Source organism: Ranitomeya variabilis, chromosome 1, assembly GCF_051348905.1.
Source record: "Ranitomeya variabilis isolate aRanVar5 chromosome 1, aRanVar5.hap1, whole genome shotgun sequence".
NCBI classification, from domain to species: Eukaryota; Metazoa; Chordata; class Amphibia; order Anura; family Dendrobatidae; genus Ranitomeya; species Ranitomeya variabilis.
In genome coordinates, this window is record NC_135232.1 from 711,803,006 (window position 1) to 711,830,390 (window position 27,385).

A 27,385-nucleotide genomic window follows, 5' to 3' on the forward strand; every position below is an offset into this window, starting at 1 on the left:
CTTAGTAACCCGATGTTTACCCTGGTTACCCGGGGACCTCGGCATCGTTGGTCGCTGGAGAGCTGTCTGTGTGACAGCTCTCCAGCGACCAAACAGCGACACTGCAGCGATCGGGATCGTCTGGATCGCTGCAGCGTCGCTAATGTGACGGTACCTTAATACATAGCACCCTTAGCTCCCCCTGGAGGCCAGACTGTGAAGTGTATTGGTGTCTGTGATACCTGGTCAGGTGAACTCCTTCAGTGCCATCAGACGTACCATAGCCCCCCTTAGCGGCGGAGCATCAGTACTGCAACGACCAGGACTCTGGGGCGCTGCATATACCCAGTGTCATAAAGTTGGGTTTGCGTCTTAGGTCATGGGTCTACCAGCAGGACAATGACCCCAAACATACTTCAATAAGCACCAAAAAATGGATGGAAACAAAGCTCTGGAGAGTTCTGAAGTGGCCAGCAATGAGTCTGGATCTAGAATCCATTTAACACCTGTGGAGAGATCTTAAAATTGCTGTGGGAAGAAGTTACCCTTAAAATATGAGAGACCTTGAGCAGTTTGCAAAAGCAGAGTTCTCCAGAACTCCAGATGAGAGGTGATAGAAGCTTGGTGATAGTTATAGGAAGCGATTGATTGCCATTATTTACTCTTAAGGGTGTGCAACCAAATATTAAGTTGAAGGTGCTAACAATTTTGTCTGGACCATTTTTGATGTTTTCTATGAAATTAAGTCCAATTTACCTTTTTCTCGTTTTTTCTGTGTGGTTCCAAACCACAAATGAAATAAACCTGTGAAACAAAACATGTGTAATTGAATAATTTTCTGGAAGAAATACTTCATTTTTCTGTAAAGATTTTAAAGATGCCAACTCTTTTGCCAATGACTATATGTGAAGTTCTGAGATTATGGTTTCTGTTAATTACCTAGGCAGTTTAACAATGCAATTAGCTTTATTTCTTGCGCCCACAGTCTTACACCAAGTCCAGGAATATGGCCACGATGAGATGCCCCCAGTCCAAAAGATCACAACCCGAGACCAGTAGTTCCACCGCCCCCCTATACATGATACCCACTGTCTCCCAATCTTTTGGTTGGCCCACAGTAAAAAAAAACAGTACATACTTACATTCCGGTGTTTGTCCCCTGGCGTTCTGCTTCTCTCCACTGTGTCTGTGCCAGCCGGAAAGCACAGCGGTTCCGGCCGGCCGGCGCTCACAGTGCAGAGAAGCAGAACGCCGGGGGACAGACACCGGAATGTGAGTATGTACTGTTTTTTTTTTTTTACTTTTACGCTGGTAACCACGGTAAACATCGGGTTACTAAGCGCGGCCCTGCGCTTAGTAACCTGATGTTTACCCTGGTTACAAGCGAACGCATCGCTGGATCGCTGTCACACACAACGATCCAGCGATGACAGCGGGAGATCCAGCGACGAAAGAAAGTTCCAAACGATCTGCTACGACGTACGATTCTCAGCAGGGTCCCTGATCGCTGCTGCATGTCAGACACAGCGATATCGTATGGATATCGCTGGAACGTCACGGATCGTACCGTCGTAGCGACAAAAGTGCCACTGTGTGACAGTACCCTAAGGGGTAACGTTTCTCTTTGTGAAGAGTGACATGGCGGCCCTGTGTTTACTATCCCCATCCAAATAATGGGACTAGTGGGAGAACAATGGATTAATTGAGACCCCTGAGACACCAACAAGAGTCATAGAATGGTTGCTTTACATGATTTCCAATCTCATGTCTGGCCTTATGCACACATAAGATCCAGCTGGCACAACTTCCTCTGCTTACCATCACGGAATGGAAACTTCGATTCCTGAGGCTGAACACTTTCCTGGAGTGATTTGTGCACCGTAAACTGATGAGCAAGTAAATCTCTAATAAAACACAACAATGAGATTGATGTAACCATTGCTCCATGCTGAAAAAAAAGTCTGCATGTTTTAGACGCTTGGAATCTGCTCTACGTCCATTGGTCCAATAGTCTTTAGTCCTTGGCCAGCTTCTCATACTTCTCCCCCACTTTTTCAGCACGGCCAGCGCTGGGCTCCAGTTAATGAGATTGGTTATCCTTTCTTCTGGTGGTATTACCTGAGTTAGAGGGCTTCCTCATTTTGTCTCGATAGGCCATAATCGTTGCTATGGTCTCTCCCCCTTTTGTGACAAATGGTAAAGTTGAACAGTTGCAAAGCCAGGCTCCATCGTAATAAATTGTCCATTCTCCCCCTCCACCAGTTGTAGCTAGGTCAATGGATTTTGGTCTGTCACTATGGTCAATTATCTCCTATACACATAGGGTAACAGTTTTTTCAGTTCCCAGGTAATGGCCAGGCATTCCTTTTCTTTGGTGGTATACTTTATCTCAGTCTACCAGTTTCATTGATAGGTGTGCCACTGGGTGTACGTGCCCTGTGCCATCCACCTGACTAGAGACCGCAACCAACCCACTATGTTATGCATCATTCTGCAAAAGGAATTTCTTGGTGTAATCGGCCGCAACCAGCACAGGGGTCCCTTCCAGCACTTGTTCGAACTGCACTTGCTTTTGGTTGCAGTACCGGGGCCACCGAGTTATTGTTTCCACTTTGGCCATGTCAAGCTTTATTCTCCCACCCCCTACTCGGTGTCCTAGGTACTGGACTTCAGCCATCCCCATTTGGCACTTGTCTGCCAGATGGTTAACCCAGGCTGCTGAATGTGCTGGAGTATCTCCCCTACATGCTGCAGGTGTTCCTCCCAGGTCTTACTGAATATGGCAATATCATCCATATAAGCCTGGAAGAACTCCAGAGAGCCTGCAAGCATGACATCCACTATTTGTTGAAAAGTATCTGGCACATTTTTCATCCCAAATGGCATGACAGTAACTTGGAACAGACCGTAAACTGGAACAGACCAAAGGGTGTGAAAAATGGCTGAACACTCATGGGTGCCGGTGTCAAAGGGATCTGTCAGTAGCTTTTACTGAGATCTAAGGTAGACACAAATGTTGCTCCCCCAACCTGGTCTAACAGATCATCTATTCGGGGCATGGGGTATGCATCGGTGATGGTTATCACGTTCAGCCCCCAGTAATCCACGTAGAACTTTGTGCTCTGGTCCTTTCTTTGGACAAGGACTGCACTGCCTGCCCAGGGACTGCACAAGAGGACCACCACTCCCAGCTCTAACATTTCATCCACTTCCTTCCAAATCATCTCCTGAACCTCAGGAGCCACTCGATACAGTGGCTGTCAAATTGTTCTTGCTGTCCTGGTTTCCACACGATGCTCAGGCAGAGTTGTTCGGCCAGGCTGGTTAGAGAAAATCCCACAATACAGGTTTAATAACCCCTTAAGTTGACTTGATTGGGCTGTGTTGAGGTGATTCCTAAGGTGACTTGCTCCATATCTCTCTTTTCTTTGGTGTGCTGTAACAAGTCCAGGATGGGAATGGGTTCTGAGGCATCTGGAGGGGGACAGTGTCATAGAAAATATTAAAACCACCCCTGCACTCCCTCCTTCCCTCTCACAGATATTTCCAGTTAGGAAACAAATAACTTGCTTATGCAGGGAAGAATGATGAGAGCCGTGTTCAGCACCCAGCGCCGGGGAACAGTGCTTACTGTAACACTTCTTCCCTGGCACCCATCCTTGTGGTACTGATGTGGCACACGCATGCCACACATGTGTTGCAAGTATTAGGCTACTTTCACATTAGCGTCGTGCACTGCACGTCGCAATGCGACGTTGCGGCGCATCGACGCATAATGTGGAAGCGCCGCACAACGGGGGCAGCGGATGCTGTTTTTCAACGCATCCGCTGCCCCATTGTGAAGTGCGGGGAGGCGGGGGCGGAGTTCCGGCCGCTCATTCACGGTCAGAAAAGACGGGCACGACGCACCAAAAAACGTTACAAGCAACGTTTTTTGGTGGCGACGGTCCGATTCAACACGACGCAACCGTCGCACGACGGTTGCGACGTGTGGCAATGCGTCGCTAATGCAAGTCAATGGAGAAAAAACGCATCCTGCAAGCACTTTTGCAGGATTCGTTTTTTCAACAAAACGACGCATAGCAACGTGCAGTGCACGACGCTAGTGTGAAAGTAGCCTTACACACACGGACACTGACATCTCTGGTACTGGAAATATTAAGATGTGTGACAGAGACCTTATGTTTTATGTTTGGCTGCTGTCACACACTAAAACACGTTTTTTATTGCAAAAAGTAGTTTTTGCATCGCCATGTTTTGTGACCTATAATTTTTTCATATTTCGGCTGACAGAGTCATGTATCGTCATGTGTGTTTTTTTGTGGGACAAGTCGACAGTTTTATTTGCACCATTTTCAGGCACATGACATTTTTTAATCACTTTCTATTCCAATTTTTGGGAGGCAGAATGAACTACAACCGGCAATTCATGAATTTCTTTTTTTTTTTATTTTATTTTTTTTTGGGGGGGGGGGGTTTATACCGTTCCGTGTGTGTGTGGTAAAATTGATAAGGCAGTTTTATTCTTAGGGTTAGAATGATTACAGCAATACATAAGTTCACAAACAGACATGTTTTACAATACTAAACAACAAACATAGAAAAACACAGAACTATTTGAGAGGTAAAAGCTTTCAGACAATGAAGTATTATTATTATTATTATTATTTATTATTATAGTGCCATTTATTCCATGGCGCTTTACATGTGAGGAGGGGTATACATAATAAAAACAAGTACAATAATCTTAAATAATACAAGTCAAGACTGGTACAGTAGGAGAGAGGACCCTGCCCGCGAGGGCTCACAATCTACAAGGGACGGGTGAGGATACAATAGGTGAGGGTAGAGCTGGTCGTGCAGCGGTTTGGTCGATCGGTGGTTACTATAAGTTGTAGGCTTGTCAGAAGAGGTAGGTCTTCAGGTTCTTTTTGAAGGTTTTGATCGTAGGTGAGAGTCTGATATGTTGTGATAGAGAGTTCCATAGTAGGGGTCATGCGCGAGAGAAATCTTGTATGCGATTGTGGAAAGAGGAGATAAGAGGGGAGTAGAGAAGGAGATCTTGTGAGGATCGGAGGTTGTGTGCAGGAAAGTACCGGGAGACAGGGTCACAGATGTATGTAGGAGACAGGTTGTGGATGGCTTTGTATGTCATGGTGAGGGTTTTGTACTGGAGTCTCTGGGCAATGGGGAGCCAGTGAAGGGATTGACAGAGGGGAGAGGCCGGGGAATAGCGGGGGGTAGTCGAGGCGGGAGATGATGAGGGCATGGACTAGGGTTTTTGCAGATTCTTGGTTTAGGAATGCACGGATTTGTGAAATATTTTTGAGTTTGAAGGCGGCAGGAAGTGGAAAGGGCTTGGATATGTGGTTTGAAGGAGAGATCAGTGTCAAGGATTACCCCGAGGCAGTGAGCTTGTGGGACTGGGGAGAGTGGGCAGCCGTTTACTGTAATGGATAGGTTCGTTGGAGGGGTCGTGTGAGATGGGGGAAAGATGATGAATTCTGTTTTGTCCATGTTAAGTTTTAGAAATCTAGCGGAGAAGGATGAAATAGCGGCCAGACATTGAGGGATTCTGGTTAGTAGGCTGGTGATATCTGGTCCAGAGATGTAGATCTGTGTGTCATCAGCATAGAGGTGATACTGAAAGCCGTGAGATTCTATGAGCTGTCTCAGACCAAAGGTGTAAATGGAGAAGAGCAGTGGCCCTAGGACTGAACCTTGCGGGACTCCGACAGATAGGGGGCGAGGTGAGGAGGTGTTGTGAGAGTGGGAGACGCTGAATGTCCGGTCTGTTAAGTATGACGAGATCCAGGATAGGGCCAAGTCTGTGATTCCAAGGGATGAGAGGGTCTGTAATAATAGGGAATGGTCCACTGTGTCAAAGGCAGAGGACAGGTCTAGGAGGAGGAGGACAGAGTAGTGTCGCTTGCTCTTGGTGGTTAATAAGTCATTGGTGACCTTAGTTAGGGCAGTTTCAGTTGAGTGGTGTGACCGGAAGCCAGACTGTAAGCGGTCGAAGAGGGAGGAGGAAGAGAGATGGGAGGACAGTTCAAGATGGATTGTTGTTGCAGTAGTTTTGAGGCATATGGGGAGAAGTGATATAGGGTGATAGCTAGATACAGAGGATGGGTCAAGAGAGGCCTTTTTGAGGATATGTGTGATTGAGGCATGTTTAAAGCTTGAGGGGAAAACGCCAGTTGTTAGTGATAGGTTGAAGAGATGGGGTAGGGTTGGGATGAAGACTGTGGCGAGGTTTGGAATGAAGTGGGAAGGGATCGGGTCAAGTGCACAGGTGGTGAGATGCGATCTTGAGAGTAGAGTGGAGAGTCGATCTTCTGTAATGGTGGAGAAGTTGGTTTTGGAGGTGGAGGACTGGGCAGTTGGGAGGAATGTCTCTGGGGGTTGTCGACCAAAACTGTCTGTGATATTATCAATCTTCTGCTTGAAAAATGAGGCAAAGTCTTCAGCTGAGATGAGTGGGGAGGGAGGAGGTGCTGGGGGACGGAGGAGAGAATTGAAAGTGTTGAATAACTGTTTCGGTTGTGAGACAGGGAGGATATGAGAGATGAGAAGTAGATTTGTTTAGCTGTGGCGATTGTGGCCTTGAAAGTAGTGAGGGACTGTTTAAATGCGATGAAGTGCTCGTTGGAGTGGGATCTTTTCCATCTCCGCTCAGCAGCCCTGGAAGCTCGCCTCAGTTCTTTGGTAAGGCTGGTGTACCAGGGCTGTCTGTTGATTTTGCGAGCTTTGGTATGTGTGAGAGGGGCAACAAATTCCAAAGCTACAGCTATTGTGGTGTTATATAGAGCAGCAGCGTCATCCACATTGTGTAGGGAACTTATTTCTGTAAGAGAGAGAGAAGGGATTCAGAGATTGAGTGTAGATCAAGGTGTTTAAGATTTCTGCAAGGTTGTGCAAGTTTGTGGGTTGGGGTTGTAGACAAGGAGTGGAGAGGGAAGAGAATGTGAGTAGGTTGTGGTCAGGAAGAGGTGAATTAGAGAGGTTAGATAGGGAGCAGAGGTGGGTGAAGATGAGGTCCAGTGTGTGGCCATCTTTGTGGGTGGCTGTAGAAGACCATTGAATGAGGCCGAAGGAGGAAGTGAGAGATAGAAGCTTAGTGGCAGCTGAGAGGGAAGTGTCAATGGGGATGTTGAAGTCGCCCAAGATGATAGTGGGGATGTCAGCGGAGAGGAAATGAAGTAGCCAGGTGGTGAAGTCGTCAAAGAAGGTGGTGGCTAGCCCTGGAGGGCAGTAAATGACAGCCAGTTGGAGGTTGAAGGGGGAGTAGATGCGCACAGAGTGCACCTCAAAGGAAGGGAGGGTAACAGAGGGTGGTAATTGAATTGGGATGAAGGAGCAGTTATCTGACAGGAGAAAATCAACTCCTCCACCATGCTTGCTGCTGGGGCGGGGTGTGTGAGAAAGGTGGAATCCACCATACGAGAGTGCAGCAGGAGAGGCTGTGTCAGAAGGGGTGAGCCAGGTTTCGGTGATGGCGAGGAAGGAAAGTTTGGTAGTAACAAAATGATCGTGGATGTAGGAAAGCTTGTTGCAGACAGAGCGAGCGTTCCACAGAGCTCCTGTTAGTGGGACTGGGGAGGCGGGGTCTGGGTATAAGGTTAGAGAGGTTACGGAAATTTGTGATAGAGCGTGGATGGGATGTAGAACTGACTGTGGGGATGTGGTGAGGAGGACCAGGATTTGGAGAGATATCACCAGCAGTGAGAAGGAGCAGAGAAAGTGTTAGCAGGTGGAAGCAGGAGAGGGCATGAGGCGGCTGTCTGTGTTTGGAGACAGAGGATTGTATGTTGAGGATCAGTTCAGAGGAAGAGGTGATATGGATGGGGAAGACTGAAGAAGAGATGAACAGTTCCTTACTAGGTGTAAATGTAAGGAGGTTGCTTTCCCTGCTCCTTACCTGGAACCACTTAGTCAGACAGCTGGGTTGTCGGGGGGAAGACTTTCTGCCCTGGACAGAAGGGACCATGTGACAGCTGGGGCAGAGAGAAAGAGAGGGGGGTGTGATCAGAAAAGAGCGGGAGAGCAGAGCGCGCCAGACAGAGGGGACAGCGTGCCAGAGAGAAAGCAGGCTGCAGCGCCGCGCTCCCCATGACAGAGTGCTCCCTGTGAGGGCACTAAGGCTGGAGTGAGAGTGGGGACTTGAAAGCCTCCATAATCAGAGACTACGTATCCCCTTACAGTGACCTGAGCGCGCAGCCCCGGTGACCGCACTGACAAGCCAGGACCCCTGAGTGTGACTAAGGAAAATGCTCACTGTGTGTGTATTCTTGCTGCAAAGAGAGAGAGACTGTCAGCCTGGTGTACAGAGACTCGCAGCAAAGTGGCTGTGTGACTTCCTGCTTGCAGCTTCACTGGGAGAAAAGTCTTAACCCCGGAGTTTCCAGTTCCCAGGAAACAGAGAAAAGACTTCTATTCCCTGGTCCCCGCAGTATCAGTACAGAGACTGTGATTCTTGGTGAGAGACTTAACAGTGTGGAGCCCCTGATTCCTGGCTGTGCTGTAAAAGCTAAAGACTGCAACTTGTGAGTACATGAAAGCAGACTCTGCTAGTGACTGTACCCACACTGGAATTAGGACCCTCCAGTCAGGACCTCTCTAGACTGATAAGTTACAAGAACACTCGTTAACCCTTTTGTTTTCGCTTAACTGTTTACTGTTTGATTTACCACTATTAACCCCCTGTTTACTCCTGGCGAGGAGAATCTTACTCCTGTTAATAAATTCCCCTCAACAGTTGGTCTGTCTGTTCCGTGGTGACATACTCAACCCTACACTCTATTACACTTGGCGTAGTCGGCTGGATGTCACAAGGTAGCGCGGAAGGGGCAGACCAAGCAGTTGAGGGAGGCCCCAGGTCTAGCATCTCCCTGGGAGCCATGTTAGTTAACCTGCCAAAATTCTCGGGGAGCGATGTCATGTTGTGGAGTTGGACGGAGTGCATCCGAGGGATGATGCGGATGCATCCTATGACACCGGCTCTGCAGGCGGAGATAGTGGTGATGGCCCTAGAGGGGGATGCACGGGACTCTGTTATGCTCAGACCCCCCCAGGCGAGAGATACCCTGGACAAAGTATTATGTATACTTGAGGAGACGCATGGGGACCCCACTGACGTAGGGGGCTGCGCATGCGACTGTTCCGCCGGGTACAAAGAGAGGGGGAGACCGTGACGCAATATATGAATGCACTGCAGGAGCTTCATACGGCCATTATACGGAAGGACGGCATAGGTGTGGGGTCAATTGACGTTGTGCTGCGGGACCCACTGGTGACAGGCTTGCGAGATGTGTTGGTGAAACAGGCCCTGCGAGAGCGCATGCGCGTAAAGCTAGATATGACTTTCTCTAAGGTTGGGAGTGAGGCACGCACGATCGAGCAAGAGCAAGGGGTGGTAGTGCCAGTGGGAAAGGTATGGAGCGGGGAGGTAACAGCCCCTCAATGGGTAGAAGACTTGAAGAAGGAGGTTAAGCGAGTCCGTGAGGAGGTGGCTGAATATAAGAAGATCCCTGCTGCAGAGTACAGCCCTCCAGTGCGAGAAAGAGAGACCGCCCCCTAAAGTGAGACTAGTGCCGCTCGGCGAAGAAGACTGCCTAGATGCCAGAACTGCGGAGCACTCAGTCAAAATGAAGAGGAGGCGATGTGGACCCGAGATTCCCAGCTGAAGATAAGAAGAATCTGGGAGGAGATTGAAAGTCTGGGGAAAGCCCTTACTGCCGTTTTGGGGAACAGCGGCATACCCCGAGGTAACGTGCAGAAGCCGCCAGAAAGAGATAGAGGAGAGGTGCGCAGCATGAAGAAGGCTTCGGTGGTGGCCCCAGAGTGTAATTCCGTATCCTGGAGAGAAGAGCAACCGCAGATGGGAGATGTCCCCCGCCGAGGTCGACGATCCAGACTGAAGCGCCATCCAGACAGACGCAGACGTGAGTGCTGGTCGTGCAGAAAGGTGGGACACATGTCCAGAAATTGCCCTACCCGAGGAGAGCGGTGGCAGAGATCCGCTCACTCCTCTGAGGGTCCTGCTAACTGGAGGGAACGTCGCCCCTGGAGAGAATGGTAGGCAGGAAGAGAAGAGTTCCACCTAGGGCAAGACAGTACCACAATGTCGGACGCCAAGGAGAGGTGGAGAAGGTGTCAAGCATCTCTGGTGGAATGACTGCGCTGTGCCAACGCGTAAAGGCGAGCCTGGTGGATCTACAGCCTGGGTCTGAAGGTTTTGTTGGCGAGACTCAGCCCGGAGGAAAGAAAGTGACCTTCACTCGAGAAGACCACCGAAGTGCTTTACTACCTTGCCCAGCACGAGTTCCCGAAGAAGGAGAGAAAGTGCCAAGTGTTCCTGCGACACTCGTTTTCAAGGTCTGAGCCGATGAGAGAGGAACCACTGATGTCGTCCCCTGAGGTGAAGAATGTGCTGGCTGTCAGCTCACCAGTTCCTGATCGGACAGGGGAATGTTGTGATCCCTAGTGGTTGAGGATCACAAATTACTCCAGCTAAGTAACAAACATAGGACAAGCTCTAGGGAGGTGGCAAGCTGGACTGACCGCAAATCTGAACCTAACCAAACACACTAGAAGTAGCCGGTGAACGTGCCTGAATTCCTAGACGTCTCGAGCCAGCCTAAGGAACTAACTACCCCTAGAGAGAAAGAAAGACCTCTCTTGCCTCCAGAGAAATAATCCCCAAAGATATAGAAGCCTCCAACAAATAATAACGGTGAGGTAAGAGGAAGGCACATACACAGGGGTGAAAGCAGATTCAGCAAATGAGGCACACTAATACTAGATAGCAGAAAATAGAAAAGGGAATCTATGCGGTCAGTAAAAAAACCCTTACAAAATATCCACTCTGAGATTTCAAGAACCCCCACACCAACTAACGGTGTGGGGGGAGAAACTCAGTCCCCTAGAGCAACCAGCAAGCGAAGAAATCACATTTTAGCGAGCTGGACTAAAAACATAATGAACACTGATAATCAAAAAATGATCAAACAAATACTTAGCTTGTCTTGGAGAGACTGGGAGCAAGGTAGACACACGGAATCTGAAGAGCACTGAATACATTGATAGCAGGCAAGGAACTGAGTATCCAGGTGGGCTAAATAGAAAACCAACCAATGATAACAAACAGCTGATGAAGCCAACCTGCAGAAAGACAACACTACACAGTACCGCTTGTGACCACTAGAGGGAGCCCAGAAATAGAGTTCACAACAGTACCCCCCCCCTTGAGGAGGGGTCACCGAACCCTCATCAAGACCCCCAGGGCGATCAGGACGAGCTGCATGGAAGGCGCGAACCAAATCGGCCGCATGAACATCAGAGGCGACAACCCAGGAATTATCCTCCTGACCATAGCCCTTCCACTTAACCAGATGCTGAAGTCTCCGTCTAGAGATACGAGAATCCAAAATCTTCTCCACCACGTACTCCAATTCGCCCTCAACCAGCACCGGAGCAGGAGGCTCAACAGAAGGAACCACAGGTACCACATACCTCTGCAACAAAGACCTATGGAACACATTATGGATGGCAAACGATGCCGGGAGATCCAAACGAAAAGACACCGGGTTAAGGATTTCCAAGATCTTATAAGGACCGATGAAGCGAGGCTTAAACTTAGGAGACGAGACCTTCATAGGAACATACCGAGAAGACAGCCACACCAAATCCCCAACAAGAAGTCAGGGACCCACACCGCGGCGGCGGTTGGCAAAGCGCTGAGCCCTCTCCTGTGACAATTTCAGATTGTCCACCACATGGCTCCAAATCTGCTGCAACCTATCCACCACAGAATCCACCCCAGGACAGTCAGAAGGCTCAACCTGACCCGAGGAAAAACGAGGATGGAAACCAGAATTGCAGAAAAAAGGCGAAACCAAGGTAGCAGAACTAGCCCGATTATGAAGGGCAAACTCGGCCAATGGCAAAAAAGTCACCCAATCATCCTGATCAGCAGAAACAAAACATCTCAAATAAGTCTCCAACGTCTGATTAGTTCGCTCGGTTTGGCCATTAGTCTGAGGATGGAAGGCCGACGAAAAAGACAAATCAATGCCCATCTTAGCACAAAAAGTTCGCCAAAACCTGGACACAAACTGGGATCCTCTATCAGACACAATATTTTCAGGAATGCCGTGTAAGCGAACCACATTCTGAAAAAATAGAGGAACCAAATCGGAGGAGGAAGGCAGCTTAGGCAAGGGCACCAAATGGACCATCTTGGAAAAACGATCACACACCACCCAGATGACAGACATTCTCTGAGATACTGGCAGATCCGAAATAAAATCCATGGAGATGTGCGTCCAAGGCCTTTTCGGGACAGGCAAAGGCAAAAGCAACCCGCTGGCACGAGAACAGCAAGGCTTAGCCCGAGCACAAATCCCACAAGACTGCACAAAGGAACGCACATCCCGCGACAAGGAAGGCCACCAAAAGGACCTAGCCACCAAATCTCTGGTACCAAAAATCCCAGGATGACCCGCCAACACCGAAGAATGAACCTCGGAAATAACTCTGCTGGTCCATCTATCCGGGACAAACAGTCTCTCTGGTGGACAACGGTCAGGTCTATCTGCCAGAAATTTCTGCAGCACTCGTTGCAAATCTGGAGAAATGGCAGACAAAATCACTCCCTCTCTAAGAATACCAGCCGGCTCAGAAACTCCCGGAGAGTCAGGCACAAAGCTCCTAGAAAGTGCATCAGCTTTCACGTTCTTCGAACCAGGCAGGTATGAGACCACAAAGTTGAAACGGGAGAAAAACAACGACCAACGAGCCTGTCTAGGATTAAGGCGCTTGGCCGACTCGAGGTAAATCAGATTTTTGTGATCAGTCAGGACCACCACACGATGTCTAGCTCCCTCGAGCCAATGACGCCACTCCTCAAATGCCCACTTCATAGCCAACAACTCCCGATTACCAACATCATAATTTCGCTCGGCAGGCGAAAACTTTCTTGAAAAGAAAGCACACGGCTTCATCACAGAGCCCTCAGAACTTCTCTGTGACAAAACAGCCCCTGCTCCAATCTCGGAAGCATCAACCTCGACCTGAAAGGGGAGAGAGACATCTGGCTGACATAAGACTGGAGCTGAAGAAAACCGGTGCTTAAGCTCCCGAAAGGCCTCCACGGCCGCAGGAGACCAATTAGTCACATCAGAGCCCTTCCTGGTCAAATCCGTCAAAGGTTTAACCACGCTAGAAAAATTAGCGATGAAACGACGGTAAAAATTAGCAAAACCCAAGAACTTCTGAAGACTCTTAACAGACGTGGGCTGAGTCCAGTCATGAATAGCCTGGACCTTGACTGGGTCCATCTCCACAGCAGAAGGAGAAAAAATAAAACCCAAAAAGGAGACCTTCTGTACTCCGAAGAGGCATTTTGAGCCCTTCACAAATAAAGCATTGGCACGCAGGACCTGAAACACCATCCTGACCTGCTTCACATGGGACTCCCAATCATCAGAAAAGACCAAAATGTCATCCAGATAAACAATCATAAATTTATCCAGATATTCACGGAAAATGTCATGCATGAAGGACTGAAACACAGAAGGAGCATTAGAGAGTCCAAAAGGCATCACCAAGTACTCAAAATGGCCTTCGGGCGTATTAAATGCTGTTTTCCATTCATCTCCCTGCTTAATGCGCACAAGATTATACGCACCATGGAGATCTATCTTGGTGAACCAACTGGCACCCTTAATCCGAGCAAACAAATCAGATAATAGTGGCAAAGGATACTGAAATTTGACTGTAATTTTATTCAGAAGGCGATAATCTATACACGGTCTCAAAGAACCGTCCTTCTTGGCCACAAAAAAGAATCCTGCACCAAGAGGGGAAGAGGAACGCACATACACAGGGGTGAAAGCAGATTCAGCAAATGAGGCCCACTAATACTAGATAGCAGAAAATAGAAAAGGGAATCTATGCGGTCAGTAAAAAAACCCTTACAAAATATCCACTCTGAGATTTCAAGAACCCCCACACCAACTAACGGTGTGGGGGGAGAAACTCAGTCCCCTAGAGCAACCAGCAAGCGAAGAAATCACATTTTAGCGAGCTGGACTAAAAACATAATGAACACTGATAATCAAAAAATGATCAAACAAAAACTTAGCTTGTCTTGGAGAGACTGGGAGCAAGGTAGACACACGGAATCTGAAGAGCACTGAATACATTGATAGCAGGCAAGGAACTGAGTATCCAGGTGGGCTAAATAGAAAACCAACCAAGGATAACGAACAGCTGATGAAGCCAACCTGCAGAAAGACAACACTACACAGTACCGCTTGTGACCACTAGAGGGAGCCCAGAAATAGAGTTCACAACAGGGGAAATGGAACAGCTATGTGAGACAGGGCATGTGGCTGAGAAGCCCTGGGAAGTGATGCCCGCAGAGCCCGGCGCAGATGACAAAGAGTCCGGCCTGCATGGTCTTAATTCATCTGACTCAAGCTTCGACGAGAATGCTCCTGTCAAAGAGGGGGAGCTATGGAGAAGAATTGCTTGTACTAAGCCCTCAAACTGAGGAGCCCGAGCAAGAAGTCCCTAAAGTTTCCGATAACGACAAGGAAGAGGATGAATCATCTACACAGACATCTGTTAGCGGCAAAGCTAAGAAAAAGAAAAAGAAGAGGCCAGCAGTTGTCGATGAAGCGGAGAAGGCATATCTCAACCTGACCGATGAACACCTCCTAGACCATTTAGTTTGGCAGTATGTGACAGAAGAAAGGCAGAAGGAGATTCAAGAATTGCAGTTATCTGACTCCCCTCAAAAGAACAAAGAGAAGCATGAAGAGTCCTCATCCGTGGAATGGCGAGATTCAAGAGAGGGGGAATGTAAGGAGGTTGCTTTCCCTGCTCCTTACCTGGAACCACTTAGTCAGACAGCTGGGTTGTCGGGGGGAAGACTTTCTGCCCTGGACAGAAGGGACCATGTGACGGCTGGGGGCAGAGAGGAAGAGAGGGGGGGTGTGGTCAGAAAAGAGCGGGAGAGCAGAGCGCGCCAGACAGAGGGGACAGCGTGCCAGAGAGAAAGCAGGCTGCAGTGCCGCGCTCCCCATGACAGAGTGCTCCCCGTGAGGGCACTAAGGCTGGAGTGAGAGTGGGGAATTGGAAGCCTCCATAATCAGAGACTACGTATCCCCTTACAGTGACCTGAGCACGCAGCCCCGGTGACCGCACTGACAAGCCTGGACCCCTGAGTGTGACTAAGGAAACTGCTCAGTGTGTGTGTATTCTTGCTGCAAAGAGAGAGAGACTGTCAGCCTGGTGTACAGAGACTCGCAGCAAAGTGGCTGTGTGACTTCCTGCTTGCAGCTTCACTGGGAGAAAAGTCTTAACCCCGGAGATTCCAGTTCCCAGGAAACAGAGACGAGACTTCTATTCCCTGGTCCCCGCAGTATCAGTACAAAGACTGTGATTCTTGGTGAGAGACTTAACAGTGTGGAGCCCCTGATTCCTGGCTGTGCTGTAAAAGCTAAAGACTGCAACTTGTGAGTACATGAAAGCGGACTCTGCTGGTGACTGTACCCACGCTGGAATTAGGACCCTCCAATCAGGACCTCCCTGGACTGATAAGTTACAAGAACACTCCTTAGCCCTTTTGTTTTCGCTTAACTGTTTACTGTTTGATTTACCACTATTAACCCCCTGTTTACTCCCTGCGAGGAGAATCTTACTCCTGTTAATAAATTCCCCTCAACAGTTGGTCTGTCTGTTCTGTGGTGACATACTCAACCCTGCACTCTATTGCACTGGGATTAGGGGAGTAACCAGAAAGTGAAGGATTATAGGGGTGAGAGTGAAAACAAATAGAAACATTGTTTACAGTGACTGTCCAGTTACCTTCAGTTCCTTTCTGGTTTTAATTCTGATCTTCACTGATACACTTATAGGATACACACTGCAGACTAAAGTCTTGGCATACTTGAGCTATGCAATATATGTGCTACAAAGTGCATTCAGGTGTGAAGCAGAAAGGAGTGGTCTCTGTTCATCTTGGTCAGAAAATTAAGAGTGGACCAGATGCATATAATCAAGCCAAAGTAAACAAGGTCATAAATAACACTGGGGTAAAGCTGGGGTCAGTCGAAAGACATACCATGTGAATACTAGGAGCAGAGGTAAGAGTCTGTGTGGAAAGTGGGGTGACGTACCAGGTGGGGATTATATGCACTTCATATAGACAGACAAAGCCGGAGAGCTGGGTGGATAATTATACCAGGTGGGGATTATATGCACTTTATATAGACAGACAAAGCAGGAGAACTAGGTGGATGATCATACCAGGTCGGGATTATATGCACATCATATAGACAGACAAAGCAGGAGAGCTGGGTGGATGAACATACAAGGTGTGGATTATATGCACTTCATATAGACAGACAAAGCAGGAGAGCTTGGTGGATGATCATACCAGGTAGGGATTATATGCACTTCATATAATGTGTGCAAACTGTAAAGCACTGCGGAATATGTTAGCGCTATATAAAAATAAAGATTATTATTATATAGACAGACAAAGCAGGAGAGCTGGGTGGGTTATCAACATTTCTCAAGATTGTGTCACTATGAACATTATCTGTCTGTAAATGTATGACCAGAAATGCTGCTCTGTCATGGTCTGAATGCATTCTGTATATTTCAATATGGACTAATTACTAGGATTACTCCCTACCCCTAAAAATTAAAGTGTCCCATAGAAAGTATTAACCTCTTAGTGACAGAGCCAAATTTTAATAATCTGACCAGTGTCACTTTATGTGGTAATAACTCTGGAACGCTTTAATAATCTTTATTTTTATATAGCGCTAACATATTCCGCAGAGCTTTACAGTTTGCACACATTATCATCACTGTCCCCAATGGGGCTCACAATCTAAATTCCCTATCACTATGTCTTTGGAATGTGGGAGGAAACCGGAGAACCCGGAGGAAACCCACGCAAACATGGGGAGAACATACAAACTCCTTGCAGATGTTGTCCAAGGTGGGGTTTGGACCCAGGACTCCAGCGCTGCAAGGCTGCAGTGCTAACCACTGAGCCACCGTGCTGCCCGCTTTGACAGATTCCAGTGATTTTGAGATTGTTTTTTTGTGACACATTATAGTTTATGATAATGGTAAATTTAGGTCAACATGTTTGACAGAAATTTGACAAAATGTTAAAAAATTGCAATTTTCAAACGTTGAATGATTATCCCTTTAATTCAGACAGTCATACCATAGTAAAACATTAATACATAATATTTCCCACATGTCTGCTTTACATCAGCACCATTTGTAAAATGTTATTTTATTTCGTTAGCATTGTAAGAGGTTTACAAATGTATCAGTAAATTTTCATTTTTTCATGGAAATTTACAAAATTATTTTTTGTAGGGACCTATCCAGGTTTGAAGTGACTTTAGGGGTCCTATATATTGGAAAAAACCCCGAACTGATACCATTTTAAAAATAGCACCTCATGACATATTGAAAACTGCTGTCAGGTAGTTTATTAACCCTTCAAGTGATTTTAAAAAATTAATGCAAAGTGACATGACAGAGTTAAAAAGTGTATTTTTACCACGTAAATGTTGTTGACTTTTGAACAGCTCACTGTAGCCAGCAGACTCTAAGGCCGCTATTTGCTCGCGAATTGCCATGACAAACATCAGGACCACACAATCATGATCTCAGGGTGCCGATGGGGATAAAGAGAGAGAAGCCACACTTTTTTAAACATTTATATGATATAGTCATTATTGACAGCAGCATCTAAGGGGGTTAAACAGATATGGACGGTGACAACACTGATCGTGGCTGATGCAGCAAGTTGTCAGCTATAGTGTACAGCCGACAGCTGCTGGATTGTCACCTGTATGGGGAGGCTATTCTCTTATATCTCAGGTCAGTTAAAAGACGTATTGGCGGTCATTAAGGAGGTAATCTCCCTACTGTGCAAAGGCCTGTATGCTCCCTTGAAGGATATAATATCCCAAGTGTCCCCTTCCAGCAACAAATACTCTAGTCTGCTTAACCCCTTTCCGACATCGGGTGTAATAGTACGCCAATGTCGGACTCCCTCCCTTTGATGTGGGCTCCGGCACATCTTTCCCTGCACATGTCAGCTTTTTTGAACAGCTGGCATGTGCCCGGAACAGCTGTGGGTGGAATCGCGATCCACCCGCCGCTATGAACCTGTTAAATGCCACTGTCAAATGCTAACAGCAGCAATCGCGCCAGAAATCCACTCATCGGTGACCCTTGTCACGTGATCGCAGGTCACCGAGGGCAGATTTCTGGCGCGATTTAAAAGTTCAAATCACCCCCCTTTTGCCCCATTCAAAATAAAACAATAAGAAAAAAATCAAACATATTCAGTATCGCCGTGTTCATAATCGCCCAATCTATCAATAATAAAAAGGAATAATCTGATAGCTAAATGGTGTAGCAAGAAAAAAGTAAAAATGCCAGAATTACGTTTTTTTGGTCACCATGACATTGCATTAAAATGCGATAACTGGCGATCATATCTGCACCAAAATGGTATCACTCAAAATGTCAGATCGGCATGCAAAAAATAAGCCCTCACCAAACCCGAGATCATGAAAAATGGAGACGCTACGGGTATCGGAAAATGGCGCAATTTTTTTTTTTTTTTTTTTTAACAAAGTTTGGAATTTTTTCACATCTTAGCTAAAAATAAACCTACACATGTTTGATGTCTATGAACTCGTAATGACCAGGAGAATCATAATGGCAGGTCAGTTTTAGCATGTAGTGAACACAGTAAATATGCTAAACAAAAATACAACTCTGGGATTGCACATTTTGTACTATTTCACCGCACTTGTATTTTTTTCCCTTTTTCCAGCACAACATATGTTAAAACCAATTGTGTCGTTCAAAAGTACAACTCATCCCACAAAAAACAAGCCCTTGCATGGCTATTTTGACCAAAATATACAAAAGTTATGGCTCTGGGAAGAAGAAGAGCAAAAACTGAAAATGCAAAACCTAAAATAAACCCTTTGGTCGTTAAGGGATTAAATATAATAATTCCCCCCCCCCCCAAAAAAAAAAATGGAACCTGAGTGCCCCTATCAAAACTAATAATGCCCTCATTTATAATAAATAATGTCCTCTGAGTGCCCACACAGCTCTGTATATACAGGATGATGGTCCTACAGCCCCAATACACAATATGATGGTCCCTAAAACCCTTTATTATACACTGAGGACACCAGAGCTCCCTATATACAGTAAAATGGCTACATAGCCCCTATATACAATATGATGTCCCCACTGCCCCCTATATTCAGTATGATGGCTCCACAGCTTGTTCATATAAAACAGAGGTGTGGAACCTTTTTCCAACCGGAGGCCATTTGGAAATTTCTACCATCATTTGGGGGCCACTCAAAAATTATCAATTTGAAAATTACCCCAGTATATTTAGTCAAACAATTAATTACGGTAACTCACCCTTAATGTGACGGCTGGAGCTGCTTCTCTTTGGTGCAGCTGTGATGTTTGGTGATACTGATCATGTTGCTTCTCACAGCTTCTTTTCCAGGTTTGTGTCGGCCAGGAGAGCAGTCAACTTTTTGTCATAATAAGTTTTGTAAATCATATACATCACCATAGGAGACGTTGAGACTACTGTATATACATCACATAGGAGACGCTGAGACAGCTGTATACACACCACATAGGAGTTGATGGGACTGCTGTATAAGCATCACATAGGAGACACTGTGACTGCTGTCTATAAATCACATAGGAGATGCAGAGACTGCTGTATCTATATCACATAGAGGACACGGAGACCGCTGTATATACATCACATAAGAGATGCTGGGACTGCTGTATATACATCACATAGGAGAAGCTGTGACTGCTGTATATACATCACATAGGGGACGCTGGAACTGCTGTACATACATAACATAGGAAATATTGACACTGCTGTATATGCATCACAGGAGACTCGGGGGTCATATAAATTACAGGAGGGGCTGGGGGAGCCTAGACATCACAGGAGATGCTGGGACATATTCATCAACGGGGAGGCTGGGGGGAATAGACATCACTGAGGGGCTATATACATCACTAGGAAGCACAGACAGCATTGGGGTATATATGTCCCGGGGGAATATACATCACTGGTGGGGTCACATACATCACTGGGGGCTATATACAGCACTGGGGGCTATATGCATCAAAGGTGGGGAGATATACAGCACTGGGGGTGATGTACAATGTGGGATATACAGCACTTCTGGGCCAAATGCAGGGAATGGGGAATATACATATCACTTGGAGCACATATAGCCCTGGGGGGGTATACAGCACTTGGGAAGGGGGGATGTACAGCACTGTTGGAGACAGGCATTGCCGGGGAGGCACATAGATCACCGGGTGTGGTTCATAGATCACCAGCGGAACGCAGAGATCACGGGGGAACATACTTGGGGGGCACATAGTTGGGGGCACAAAGATCCCCGAGGGGTGGCATGAAGATCACAGAGGGGCACAGAATTCACAGGAGGGCACATAGCTGGAGGGCACAGAGATCACGGAGGCGCACATAGCTGGAAGGGACAGAGATCACAGGGGGCACAGAGATCACATGGGATCACAAATACAGTTATATGAAAAAGTTTGGGCACCCCTATTAATCTTAAGCTTAATGTTTTATCAAAATGGTTTATTTTGCAACAGCTATTTCAGTTTCATATATCTAATAACTGTTGGACACAGTAATGTTTCTGCCTTGAAATGAGGCTTATTGTACTAACAGAAAATGTGCAATCTGCATTCAAACAAAATTTGTCAGGTGCATAAGTATGGGCACCCTTATCATTTTCTTGTTTTAAATACTCCTACCTACTTTTTACTGACTTACTAAAGCACTTTTTTTGGTTTTGTAACCTCATTGAGCTTTGAACTTCATAGCCAGGTGTATGCAATCATGAGAAAAGCTACTTAAAGTGGCCACTTGCAAGTTGTTCTCCTGTTTGAATCTCCTCTGAAGAGTGGCATCATGGGCTCCTCAAAACAACTGTCAAATGATCTGAAAACAAAGATTATTCAACATAGCTGTTCAGGGGAAGGATATAAAAAGCTGTCTCAGAGATTTAAGCTGTCAATTTCCACTATTCACTGTGTTTTTTTGCCGCCATGTCATAACGCCTTTTTGTATGACCAAACAACTCAATTTTGGTTTCATCAGTCCACAGGACCTTCTTCCAAAAAGAAATTGGCTTCTCCAAATGTGCTTTTGCATACCTCAGCCGACTCGGTTTGTGGCGTGCTTGCAGAAACGGCTTCTTTCGAATCACTCTCCCATACAGCTTCTCCTTGTGCAAAGTGCGTTGTATAGTTGACCTATGCACAGTGACACCATCTGCAGCAAGTTGATGCTGCAGCTCTCTGGAGGTGGTCTGAGGATTGTCCTTGACTGATCTCACCATTCTTCTTCTCTGCCTTTCTGATGTTTTTCTTGGCCTGCCACTTCTGGCCTTAACAAGAACTGTACCTGTGTTCTTCCATTTCCTTACTATGTTCCTCACAGTGGAAATTGACAGGTTAAATCTCTGAGACAGCTTTTTGTATCCTTCCCCTGAACAACTATGTTGAATAATCTTTGTTTTCAGATCATTCGACAGTTGTTTTGAGGAGCCCATGATGCCACTCTTCAGAGGAGATTCAAACAGGAGAACAACTTGCAAGTGGCCACTTTAAGTAGCTTTTCTCGTGATTGCATACACCTGGCTATGAAGTTCAAAGCTCAATGAGGATACAAAACCCAAAAAAGTGCTTTAGTAAGTCAGTAAAAAGTAGGTAGGAGTATTTTAAACAAGAAAATGATAAGGGTGCCCATACTTATGCACCTGTCAAATTTTGTTTGAATGCAGATTGCACATTTTCTGTTAGTACAATAAACCTCATTTCAAGGCAGAAACATTACTGTGTCCAACAGTTATTAGATATATGAAACTGAAATAGCTGTTGCAAAAAAAACAACTCTTATAAAACATTAAGCTTAAGATTAATAGGGGTGCCCAAACTTTTTCATATAACTGTATCACAGGGGGTACATAGCAGGGGGGCACAGGGATCACAGGGGGCAGAAAGCTAGGAGCCACAGAGATCACCTGGGGTGCATATAGCTGGGGGGACAGAGATCACGGGGTATATAGCTGGTGGGCACAGAAATCACAGGGGTGCATATAGCTGATGGGCACAGAGATCACAGGGGTGCACATAGCTAGTGGGCACAGAGATCACAGGGGGCATATAGCTGTGGAGCACAGAGATCACAGGGGTGCACATAGCTAGTGGGCACAGAGATCACAGGGGGCATATAGGTGGGGTGCACAGAGATCACAGGGGCATATAGCTGGTGGGCACAAAAATCAGAGGGGGGCATATAGATGGTGGGCAAATAAATCAATGGGGGGCATATTAGCTGGGGGGGGCACAGAAATCACAGATGGAACAGAAATCACCAGCAGACAGGAACTGAGCTGCCGGCTCTCTGGCAGCAGTTCCTCTTCTGGGACAGGAGGACATGAGAGCATTGGGTGCTAACCCTGCCCACCCTGGTGCTAACCCCGCCCACCCCAATGACATCATCATTGATGTGCAGGCAGCGTTCTGTAATGACCGCTGCGTGCACTTGAGGGTTAAAGGGCTGGCAGCTGGCAGGATAGGGCTGCTGCCCGAGCAATGCAGACTACGGGGACCTGCCCGCGGGCCACATGAAAATTTTTGCTATGCACGGCCATCAGGCGGCCGGCCTTGTACAGCTGCTGGAGTGAGCGGCCCAGGGGCATTTTCCTCCCTTCCCTCCGGCCAAGCCCTTCCCTAGGCGTGGCAGCTGATTCTCAGTTCAGTGCAGGAAAAGTAAGATCCCGGCTGGGACAGAGTCTCAAAATAGGGACTGTCCCACTGGATCCGGGACGGTTGGGAGGTATGGCACCTTTAGAAATAGATTTACTTAGAAAATTGGTGACATGTTAAATACTTATTTTACTCTCTGTATCATCCATCATATTATACACCATACATTATACTTTCTTCGCACGTGGGAGTGGTCATTTTCCTATGATATTTCCTTGAGTGGAGGACGCAGAGTTCTGGCTTCAGTGCTGGACAGTGGGGATTACTCCAGGCAGGAGCCGTTATGATGAAGTTTCTTCCTACCTGTCTTAGTCACAGTCTTTGTTGCTTTTCTCTTGTTGCTTCATTTCTTTATTAATTGTTTGCTTCCTTTTCTTTCCTGAACTTTTATAGATTCAGAAGAAGTTTTATCTTTGGATCATAAGCTTCCCAAATCCCTAAGTCACAACAAGAAACGCAAGAAGCGGCGTCACAGGTACGGCGAGCAGCTGCATCGCTCCTAGATTCAGACATGACTTCCTGCTTTTTTATACTCTCTGGGATAATTGTGGACATCTGGGGTGCTGAGAGCATTGTGGGGGTTACATCTGTGTCTGGGTATGTGCACACGTTGCGGTTTTTGATGCGTTTCCTCTGCGATTTTGGACGCGTGGAATTACCTCAAATCCGCAGTGCATTGTGCAGACAATGTTAATCAATGGGAAATTCAAAAACGCTGTGCACATGCTGCGGAAATAAACACGCAGATTTGCAGCATTTTTTTTACCGAAGCATGTCAATTTTTTGTGCGGGACTGCAGCGTTTCTGCACCCATTGACTTCCATTGTGTCAGGCCAATCCACAGCAAACCCGCAGATATAAAAAAGATCTGCGGTTTTGCTGCAGATGTGGGACTGTGCGGGGGGTCTGCTGGGGCTGTGCGGGGGTCTGCTGGGGCTGTGTCAGTTTGTGTGTGTGTGTGTGTGTGTGTGCAGGCATCGTCTGTTGGAACTACAAGTCCCATCCCGCTATGCCTGTTACAGTGACAGTGATTGAAACATTAGCCAATGATGGGACAGTAGTAGTCCCATCATCTGGCTAAAGTGCTGAATGTAAAAAAAATACATACAGTACATATATAGTACATAGTATAGTATCACCATCTACACCTAATCCCCAAAGCCCTCACTCACCTGAAAAAAAATTAAAATAATAAACCAACAATATACTCCCTGTGTCCGAGGTAATCCAATTAATACGATTGTCCCACGATGATCTCCCGTGGAGAGCTGTCACATCAGCTGATGCGACCGCTCTCCAGGGGCTCCAGTGATAAAATGACGGAGATAATCCTCCTCATTGTATCACTCTGCCGCCGACAGGTCACCGGAGTTCACCTGTCACTTTGCGGCACTACAGCGTGAACTTTCTCACGCTGTAGTGCCGTAAAGCAAGAGGCTTATCTCCGATGACTCACTGCAGGAGGGTTATCTCTGGTTAGTGTGTCATCAGAGGCCTATAGAGCGGTCACATCTGATGTGACAGCTCTATAGGGGAGATCGTTGTGGGACAATCGTTATTAAAGAAGGACTACTTTGGACAGGGAGTATACTGTTGGTTTGTTTTTTTATTTTGTTTTGCAGGTGATAGATGGCTTTGAATGGATATAGGCATTCAATAAAAATTATGAAAAACATTGTCTTGTTTTATTTCATTAAAATACTTTATTGTGTGTGTTTTTTTAACCCTTTCTTACTATAAGATTATTAATGGATAGGCGTCTTATTGACGCCTCTCCATTATTAACCAGGCTTAATGTCACCTTACAATAGCAAGTTGACATTAACCCCTTATTACCCCATATGCCACCGCTACATGGCAGTGGGATGAGAGGGGCTAAGTGCCAGAATTGGCGCATCATAGAGATGCGCCATTTCAGGGGTGACTGCGGGCTGGTGTTTGTAGCCAGGTGGGGGCCAATATCCATGGCCCCTTCCTAGGCTATGCATATCAGCCCGCAGCTGTCTGCGTAGCCTTTCTGGGTCCCCGTATTTTAATAGCCAGTAAAGGCTATGCAGACAGCTGTGGGCTGATATTAATAGCCTGGGAAGGGGGCAACGGGTATTACCCCCTTCCCAGGCTACAAATATTGGCCAACAGCCGTCGGCTTTCCCCCTCTGGCGCAGAAAATTGTGCTGGAGCCCACGCCATTTTTTTCCCGTTTTTTTTTTTCAAAATTAAACATATTGTTCATTAATAAACATCGGCCTTGCTGTTATACTGTATATCTATGGATATCTAGATATCCATCTATAGATATATATCCCTAGATATATCTATAGATGGATATCTAGGGATATATCTATAGATATATCTATAGATGGATATCTATGGATATATCTATGGATATCTATGGATCCTGCTGGGAGAAGAAGAGAGAGCAGTGGAGATAGCAGCGCGGTATGTGAGCGAATGTCATGGACTGCGAGAAAGGCAACTATGATGCCATGGACTATAGCCCCCACCCTGGATCTGCCCCCATCCACCTTCCCTATGCCATGGACTATAGCCCCCACCCTGGATCTGCCCCCATCCACTTCCCCTATGCCATGGACTATAGCCCCTACCCTGGATCTGCCCCCATCCACCTCCCCTACAGCTCTTACCCAACATCCCCACAGTCCCTATCCCTATTGCCTTTATACACTTGCTTTGGCAAAACTGATGTGTATTTGGTCCTGCCAATAAAGCTTCTTTGAATCTTGAATCTTGATATGGATATATCTATCTATATACACAAAAAAAGGAAAAGCAGCACACAAAATAATAAAAAAGTGGACTTTATTGCCTGTACGGCGTGGCAACGTTTCGGATACAAAATCCTTTTTCGCTTGAAAAAGGATTTTGTATCCGAAACGTTGCCACGCCGTTCAGGCAATTAAGTCCACTTTTTTATTATTTTGTGTGCTGCTTTTCCTTTTTTTGTTTATATTATTTGGAGGTCATTGGACTACTGGCTGGGAGAACTTTGCACTACGTTAAGGTATTTTTTTGGATGCTGTTCCAATTTTTGTTTATACATCTATCTATAGATATATTTATAGATATATAGATATATCTATAGATAGATAGACATTAGTGATGAGCGAGTATACTCGGTACTCGAGATTTCCCGAGCACGCTCCGGTGTCCACCAAGTATTTTTAAGTACTCGGAGATTTAGTTTTCTGTGCCGCAGCTGAATGATTTACATATACTATATTATACTCGCTCATCACTAATAGATATATCTATAGATACATAGATATATCTATGCATATACAGTACAGACCAAAAGTTTGGACACACCTTCTCATTTAAAGATTTTTCTGTATTTTCATGACTATGAAAATTGTAAATTCACACTGAAGGCATCAAAACTATGAATTACCACATGTGGAATTATATACTTAACAAAAAAGTGTGAAACAACTGAAATTATGTCTTATATTCTAGGTTCTTCAAAGTAGCCACCTTTTTCTTTGATGACTGCTTTGCACACTTTTGGCATTCTCTTGATGAGCTTCAAGAGGAAGTCACTGGGAATGGTTTTCACTTCACAGATATGCCCTGTTAGGCTTAATAAGTGGGATTTCTTGCCTTATAAATGGTTTTGGGACCATCAGTTGTGTTGTGCAGAAGACTGGTGGATACACAGCTTATAGTCCTACTGAATAGACTGTTAGAATTTGTATAATGGCAAGAAAAAAGCAGCTAAGTAGAGAAAAACAAGTGGCTATCTGTTATGATCCCAATGGCAGGGGACCTCAAAGATTACAGCAAAGTCTGCAAAACATAAATACCAGCTCATAGGGAAGTGGTAACTAGGCTGACCATATACCTGATCCTAGCGCAAACACTAACAGCAGCCGGGGAACGTGCCTACGTTCGTCCTAGACGTCTCGCGCCAGCCGGAGAACTAACTACCCCTATCAGGGAAAATAAGACCTCTCTTGCCTCCAGAGAAAAGACCCCAAAGTAATACAAGCCCCCAACAAATAATAACGGTGAGGTAAGAAGAAAAGACAAACGTAAGAATGAACTAGATTTAGCAAAGAGAGGCCCACTGACTAATAGCAGAATATAGTAAGAAGACTTATATGGTCAGCAAAAAACCCTGCAAAATATCCACGCTGAATATCCAAGAACCCCCAAACCGACTGACGGTGTGGGGGGAGAATATCAGCCCCCCTAGAGCTTCCAGCAATAACAGGAATCACATATTGTACAAGCTGGACAAAAAATATGAACAATGCAAATGATCAAGAGTACGAAAGCAGAACTTAGCTTATCTTGCAAAGAACCAGGACCTGAAGACAGGAGCAAACAGAAGTGAACTGATTACAACGATGCCAGGCACTGGACTGAGAATCCAGGAAGTTTAAATAGCAACACCCCAGGCCTAACGAAGCAGGTGAGCACCAACCTGGTAAAAGACAATCCAAGTGCCAAATCACTAGTGACC

At 46.2% G+C, this 27,385-nt stretch overlaps 1 protein-coding gene across 1 annotated transcript in view; it reads left to right on the plus strand.

The window, feature by feature from the left end:
• VSX2 (visual system homeobox 2) overlaps window positions 1–27,385 on the plus strand; it is a 153,338-nt gene that overhangs the window by 20,463 nt on the left and 105,490 nt on the right. Inside the window, exon 2 of the mRNA XM_077267422.1 lies at window positions 23,296–23,377. Coding sequence (XP_077123537.1) covers window positions 23,296–23,377 — 82 coding nt within the window. The remainder of the gene's footprint in view (window positions 1–23,295; window positions 23,378–27,385) is intronic.